The sequence below is a fragment of the Ceratosolen solmsi genome, unplaced genomic scaffold (genome assembly GCF_000503995.2).
Source record: "Ceratosolen solmsi marchali unplaced genomic scaffold, CerSol_1.0 scaffold14, whole genome shotgun sequence".
In the NCBI taxonomy this organism is placed as follows: domain Eukaryota; kingdom Metazoa; phylum Arthropoda; class Insecta; order Hymenoptera; family Agaonidae; genus Ceratosolen; species Ceratosolen solmsi.
In genome coordinates, this window is record NW_011948420.1 from 6,371,982 (window position 1) to 6,380,632 (window position 8,651).

Sequence of the window (8,651 nt, forward strand, 5' to 3'; positions counted from 1 at the left end):
AAAGAGCGATCAAGAGCGTGCGTGACATGCAGACAAATATAGGTTTGGCACAGCAAGCGTCTCATACGAGGCAGCAGAGGGCGCTGTCTCGTGTATATGCTACATACACACATGCACTCGCGTAATTCCTTAGCCAGGCAGCAGGCCGATGACGAAAGCATCGGTAGGGGAAGGCAAACGCAAGAGAGGGAGAAACCACTGGGCACGTCGAACAAATGCGAGAGACTGAGAGGGGAAAAGCCAAAGCTTTTCAAATCATCCCTCTCTGTCGCTGCTTCCCCTCCTTCTCCGCCACCACCAACGCGGAACCCCACCGCCAGCTCCGTCTCCACCGCCAACCATTAAAAGGCAGCTGTGCCCGCGTGTGCGCCAAGAGAACCGCTTAGCTCTCCCATCTCCCTTCCTCCTGCCTCTCCCGCCTCGCTCCGTCCCTCTCCGTCCCTCTCCGTCCCGCTCCGTCCCACTCCATCCCGCCTCGTCATGTCGACCGCCCCTCCCTTCGCCGCGCGGGCATTGACAGTAGAGGTGGTGGCGATAGTTCTTAGTTGGGACGCGGGAGTAAAGGAGACATTCGGAGAGAGACAGTAGTAGTGGTGAAGTCGTTTGTTCGTTCGCTGCTCGTTCGCTGCTCGTTCGCTCGTTCGCTCGTTCGTTCGTTCGTTCGTTCGTTCGCTCGTCCGTCCGTCCGTCCGTTCGTTCGTTCGTTTGTTCGTTCGTTCGTTCGTTCGTTCGTTCGTTCGAGCTCGGGGGCGGAGGTAGTGTGCGGCGAAGGCGATGAGCCGAGGAGCCGACAACCGCAGCCGCGACGATTTTGTTCTTTGTGGGAGTTAAGCGCGGGGCCGAGGATTGTGTTCGGGGCGGTGATCGCCTGCCGCGCGATCTCTAACTTGCGGCTGATGCATCTTGAAAAAAGGAAAAAAAGCTCGCGCGCGCGCCACGTGATTCGAATAAGAGCCGCCCGAGACGTTTCCGTGGGCATAGGAGGGGGAGACATATTGTCACGCATATACGCATGTGTGCTCTTTGCGGTGATGGGACAAGAGCTTTAACACGCTTATTTTAACTGTTCCAGGAGGCCCCGTATTGTAAGAAGAAGAAGAAGAAGAAGAAGAAGATGATGATGATGAAGAAAAAGAAGAAGAAGAAGAAGATGATGATGAAGAAAAAGAAGAAGAAGAAGATGATGATGATGATGATGATGATGATGATGATGATGATGATGATGATGATGACGACGATGACGATGACGATGACGATGATGATGTTGAGAAAGAAATGATGACGAAGAAGTAGATGAGGAAGTAGAAGAACAATAAGAAGACGAAGAATAAGTAGAAAATGAATAGTAATAGTCGTAGTTGTAGTAGTGAGAGCGGTGTGCCAACGCAATTCGACATTTCGTTGCCTTGCACGGCCAACGGACCAAACGACAAACATGGCCGAAGCTTCGTACCGCGGCTCCAGACAAGTACAAAGGAGGCTTGAAACCGAACGGGAAGTGCGCGCAGACGCCCGGGAGTGGTATATAAATAATGCTAGTAAAAAATTGCTGCCAACAACGTTTGGAAAGAATTAAATTGTTTTTGCGCCACGGGGTTTAATGCCCCAAATCTCGTACACGACTGGGGATTCGGTGTGCCTTTGGCCTTTCTGCTGCGTTTGTTTTTCAGTGCGAAAATTGAAGAGAAGAAGGAGCTTGAGGAAGAAGAAAGTATTCATAAAATTCTCAAGGCTCTGCGATATCAATTTTTTTTTCAACGACCTACGTGTTGGATGATTCTCTTTGTTCATTTATGAATATTCGAATTCGTTTCATCCCGACCGACAAAGACTTAAACGTAGCTCAAGGCTCGGGGTCTGGAAATTCATAATACAAGTGTAAGGAAGGTATTGGAATTTGTATTTTTTTTTATTTTTTATTTTTTCTCTTTTCCTTTCTAATTCCACAACGACTTCCAATTTATTCGCTATTTATTCGATTTATCAGACTTTACCGTTAAACAGAGGTCAAGTCGTGCGATATTCCTTAAACACTATGTCAACTCACCGTAAGGCCAGTATCTCTTCAAAAATTAATCGTAACTTTTAACCAAATTTAAAACAATCTTATGACAATCGCTTATTCGTTTATCATTTAAGTAAAAGAGAATGAAAAAAAAAGAAAAAAAAAAGACAATATAATGATAAAATTCAATGACATAATGCAAATGTTAGATATGTGTATAGTAAAACGAAATAATTTTCAAAATACGAGCCATTAGAATTTCATGAAGCAAGAGTATAAAGATACATTAAATGTATTTATTAAAACTTCTTTCCATGTTAATTTATTAACATTTTACACGCACAGATATTATTGTGTTTATTTGAAAATATTTCATTCATTCTGACAATCGATTAATTATGAAACTTTATTTTTACTAAATTATTCAAATAAATTGCATTAAATCATATTGAAATATGGTCAGTCGTGACAAGAAATTTAACATAAACCAACGATAATCGTTCGATTGTATTTTATTAAGCAATTTACCTTTGTAATGGAATAAATTTTTTTTAAAAAAGAACAAGACGAAGAAGAAAAAAAAAACTTAATTTTGATATCTGTTTTTATTTATACAAAGTGAAAAAATATTTCATTTGATAAATTTTCATGTAAATTTATTTTAAAACATAAAAATTTTAAATTAATAGATAAATATATCTTAAGTTGAAAATAAGCAACATATTATTTTACATAAAATTATATATCGTCAAATAATATACCAATGAAACAGATTATTACTCTTGTACTCTTGTAACATTTACATTATAATATTTGAAGAATGCAAGTCATTTTTTTGCTACCTAATCAACCAGTCCTATCTCATAGGAAATCATAGGCCCTTAGTAATATTTACACGCAAACTGATAACTTTATATTATTATTATTTATTTATTTATTTATTTATTATTTTCTTTTTTTTCTTAACGCTTGTACCAAAAATTTCGAAAATTAAATAATGTAATTCCTTATTGTTCAAATGTCTAAGCTTGCGAAGAATTTTTAGGTATCTTATTTATTTATTATTTAAGTTTCATAATTGCTTATCCATGCAAAGCATTAATATTTTCAATCAAATTCTGTCATTGAGAAATTAAAGAATGTGCCTAAAGCCCCTTATCATTCTTCTGTCGAGTGTTAAAATTTTGGACGACTGGACGGAGAACTGATAAGGGCCCGAGGGTCACAAATGCATCGTGGGACTACACTCTTCAAGAAAATATTGAATTAATGAAATATCAAGAAAAAATTTATTAAAAAATAATAAAATATAGCATACATGTTTACTATCATTTTATTCTCAATAAATGTAAATATAAATTATATTCTGTGAATGTTTTGAATTTATTTCTTATTATCATGAATTTGTTCCCTTTTCATCTACCTACCTATCAATTCATTTGATACTCTTGTATAGATGTAATTATCATTTTAAAAAATTGAGATAGAGTATAAAAAGTTATTTGTCAAGATTAAAAATATTTTTATTAAAACTAATATCAATGCTTACAGTTTTAACCCTATAACTATCGGTTTTATATTTTAAGGATAAAATAATGTAACATTTGTTCTTTTAAAGTAATAACGATTGTAAAAATTATATATCGTTAGAAAATTTATACTTTTGTTTTCGAACAAGACATTAAAATATTTTTAATATAGTTTCAAGGATATGCATACAAAGTAATTTCCAATATATAATATAAATCAGCAATTACATAAATACGTTTCATTTATCTAAAACTAGTAGATATTTTTTATCAATATTTTCACTAATAATAAATTCAGTATATTAATGTTTGATAAAAAGTAAATCACTCTGTGTTTTATTAACATTTATTTTACTTTCATTAATATTCCATTTTATTTTTTAATCGAAAAAATGTAATACTATTATAATGCAACATAATAAATAGAATTTAATATCGTTAATATGTACAATACACGTTGAAACGTGCACGTGTGTGCTTTACTTAGAAAATATTTATTAATGTAATTAATAATTAATAAAATTGTAAAAAATAAGTAGAAAATACATAATAGATAATTGTTTTTTAATAAAATTATTCATCATAATAATAATCATCTTTAACAGTAGTCGTTAACTTATTTTTATAAATTATCACATCCACTGATATCTATATTTTTACATGTCCAGCGAATTGTTGTTTTTTAGTTTCAAGCTGTGAAATGATATTTAAAAACTTTCTTAAATAAACTCAAGTGCCAGTAGTTTTAGATGCTGCATTTTCATTAAAATTTTTATTTGATAATCTAGCATGTTGCATAGACGACACTTTGCTAAAATCGGATTGCAAGGAATCGATAACTTTCTTACCACTTTCGTTATTTGCATAATATGGTGTAACAATATTAACAATTGGTATTTGTTTTATCTTTTCATTTCTATGAAGAGGAATTATGTTATCATTGGATTCTGATTTTGGTAAAATAATAACATTCTTTAGGGACGAAATTACTATAGGATTTTTTGGTATAATTAATTTGTCCTTAATAATACGTTTTCTGCATTTAATTGGTTTATCACTAATTGGTACTTGCAGCATGTGATTTGGTTTTATTGTCAACACGTTAGAGGAAAAGCCTTTATTTCCTGAAAATAAAATAAAATTGATTTTAAATGGACTCTAATACTACAATAACAACAGTTTGCATACAAAAAAATATTAATTATCGCTGACTTACAAATAATTGTAAATAAATATAATATTAATCAATATATTATCAAGTATTACAATAATATAAATATGTATAAAGGTATAACTATTCTAATATTGTTCAACAATTTTTTTTCTTTTTAACAGGAATAAACGACTGTATGCTATATATTTACGTAATTTGCAAATTTAATCAATAATTAAATAAGATAAGATCAAATGTCATACAAGCATTTAATTTATAAATTAAATACCTCCTTCCATGGCTTTTGTAACAGGACAATCCTTATGTGCTAATAGAAGAGTTTTTAATTTGGTAATTTGAGCTTGCATAATTTTTACTTGAGTTTGTAGTGTGACATTTGATTCGTTAGCAATTCTCAACGATTGTTGTAGCTGTTCGATCCAAACTTTTCTTTTAGCACGGGCACGCATCGAGCTCGCTCTATTTCTTTCCAAAATTGCTTGTTTCTTTGCAATATTGCATTTGCTTTTCTGCTTCGAGCGATCGATCAATAAATACTCATTTTCAATGTTTTGTATGCTGCTGTTTTCGATGCTCGTGCCATTTTCGGTCAATACACTTTGTAACGACTAAAACATATAAATATAATAATTTATATTTAAAAAATGTATTTTATGGTATTAGTAAACTTTTAAACTTTTAAAGAAGTTTACTTATTACGTTACATTATTAGACTCGTTAAAGTTACACGTTAAATTAAATTTCTACATGTATAGACATTGTTGTGCTTTTTTATTCTATTATGAAAATTATTCTATGGAAAATTGGATTATTAAAGTTATTTATTTATTATATATCGTATGAAAATTATTCTACCGGATGGAAGGTTTAATATATTTTGAAACATTTCTTAAAAAACTTGTTATCACAATATTAATAGATTGTTCAATTAGTTCTCAATTTGTTAAAGTATTTACAATAAAATTGATAATTGTATAGAACTATATAATATCATGTATATTTAATTATATTTAATATATTTTAATCTAGACATTTTATCATTTGTCTTTTGAATGTGAAATTATTTTTCACAAAATATTACTCATAAAATTAGTTTATCAATCATTATTGTAAGTATATCATGATGATTTACCGTTTTAGCTACTGACATCTGTTTTTGAATTCGACTTGATTTCAGTTTTTCATAACTATCTGTTATTATTATAGCATTTGATGTATTTTGATTTTGCGATTCAGTACTTATGAAATATTCTCGAGGTTCTGGTTTCAGAGCAGCGACAAAAGTTAATAGTTGGTCACCATGAGTTAAGAGAAGCGTAGATTTTGTTCCACATACCGGCCTATTAAAACCATAAATTCTACATTGAATAATTGTATTAATTAAATATTTTTTTTTATATAATATTATCAAATTTTTTTTAATGTACGATTTATTTTCCTCCTTCACTAGAAAACTGGCATCCGCAGATACAAGATTTTCAACCGTTGAATTATTATTTTCAATAGTTTGTTTATTTTCAAAATTTATATAATCATGCTCGTGATTGCTTTTACTTCCTTTTTGTAAAGTTACTTCATCGATTGATACTGATTTTACAACAGACGATGATTCAATAATAGTTTTTATTTCTGACTTTAATACTGGGTTCTCACTAGAGACTGCAGAAATATTAGTTGGAAATTCCTCAGTGTGAGAAAATACATTAGAAGTGTGTAATGCATCATCATTGTCATTAGACTTAAAAAATAAACTTAACAGTTAATAAAATGAGCACACAAATAGAAAATTTTTTCTTTTACATATACCTCTAGAACGGTAATAATTTCATTCTTTCCGGCTACAACGGCTCTACGAAAAGTTTCTTCAAATGGATTATCGCTGGGCAGATCTTGAAACAATTCAACTTCATCGCTATTTCTCATAAATCTTGTAGGCGTTGGTGTTTGATCAGCTTTATAAGATAAACAAAACTTGTTTTCAATAAAAGTATAAAATACATAAATTATCTATAAGTAATTCATGAAACGGTGTCATTCGTACAATAATTCACTCGACTATCTCAATTAAAATTTAAGAAAAATACAAATTATAACTATAAAGTCATATTATGCTCATACATTATTTCATTATAATATATTACGTTTTTATTCATATATAACAAGTTAATATAATATAGCTTATGTGGTAACTTTACGCAGAGACGGTTGTTAAATTAAATATATTTTAATAAATTTAACAATATAATAAATTCATTTGAATTACAAATTTCTTCTGAATTTTATAAATCCAATATTCTAGGATCAATTGTAATCGAGCTAAATGGCCAGAAACTAATGGCATAAGTTAAAACGATGAAGTATTTTGTTTACCATGTATTATGCATATATCGTTATTTATTTTTAGATGGTTTTAAATCATTCGGTAGAAGAATTCGGTAGATTAAAAAAAATTGTCCCATTATATAAATGAATGAGTAAACGCATGCAGATAATAAAATGTAAATCTCACCAATGAAAAAGTTGCTTTTGTTGCTAATTCCAAGATTCAACATCATGTCATGTTTACTTTTATGAACGGTTAAATGATCTTCATTGATAAAGCTCTAAAGAATGATTAATTAACAGAGGTTAACGTAAAATTTAATATTTTCTCTCGTCTCTTAACTTACCATATTGCAACCAATTGCATCGCATACAAATGGCTTCTCTGAATCATTCATTATAATGTCTGTATTTACTAAGCTGAAATATTGCAAAATGAAATGACCCAAGTAAACAACGCCTGCCTGAAAGATGAATTATACACATGAAGATAAGTATTAAGGTTTTGTAGACTGAGGATAGAAAAACAGTGATGTAATGCAGCGGTGTAAGGTCGTGCAACTAACTAAATGTCCAGGCTCTCTGATTATCGTATGCGCGCTAGTTTCAAATTTTCATGGGTAGAATATTAATTACTGTACTCGACAAGAAATAATAGGGGAATAGTCAAGACGCAGCATTGGAAGAAGCAAAAAAACAAAAAAAAAAAAAAAACGATAAAATTTATGACTTATTGTATATTAAGAGACATTGTATATTCATGCCGTTCGACAAATAAGTGTATATGTTAATTATTTATAAATTAAAATTAATGTGAAATATATTGAGTATAAAAAATATTCATGATAAATTTTTCAATTAAATATGTGTTTTATGGATAAATTCGAGTGCGCCTGTAGATATACATACAGGCACACACACACACACACACACACACACACACACACACACATCGTACACTGCATATTTAATAACATATTTACTATTAAATTACACACACGCACACACACACGCACACACACACGCGCGCGCGCGCGCACGCACGCACAGAAAAAAATATATATAACTTCTTTTTTTCTTTTTTTTTTAATCAATAGGTTATATTTAGACAAGTTAGATAGTTTTTGCGATATTCAACTTATATTCTCCGCATTCGGAGGCATAATAATATTCAATCTTTAATTACTATACATGTGACTTAGATGTTTCATCCGATTCCTTACATTATTAATTTTAGATATTTATTATATATAGTATTATATTATTCCTTGTACAACTAAATGTATATATATATATATATATATATATATATATATATATATATATATATATATATATATTTATCACATGCCTAATATTTATTTTATTTTAGCTCTACTAATACAAAATACGCTGAATTTTACTTTGAAATGCACACTAATGTATTGATATAACTTATTATCAATGTCGATAATTCATATCTCCGGTTAATATATCACAGATATACTGTATATGAACATATTTTTAATTAATATGCCATATTAGTAATATTACATTTTTGATATTTGCTATTTGTTAAATCATTCAATTATTCAGTTTACAACAGTAACTAAAAAAATTATTCTATTAATTAACAATTTGA

General features: G+C 30.6%; 1 protein-coding gene across 1 annotated transcript; it reads right to left on the bottom strand.

The window, feature by feature from the left end:
- Nucleotides 1-4,968: 4,968 nt before the first annotated feature.
- Nucleotides 4,969-7,573, bottom strand: Atf-2 (Activating transcription factor-2). Its single transcript, XM_011498281.1, has 5 exons — nt 7,378-7,573; nt 7,218-7,311; nt 6,515-6,660; nt 6,282-6,446; nt 4,969-5,316 (listed from the first exon to the last, which is right to left on the bottom strand). The coding sequence occupies exons 1-5, from the start codon at nt 7,426-7,428 to the stop codon at nt 4,969-4,971; spliced, it is 804 nt and encodes a 267-aa protein (XP_011496583.1). The 5' UTR covers nt 7,429-7,573.
- Between the last annotated feature and the right edge of the window lie 1,078 nt (nt 7,574-8,651).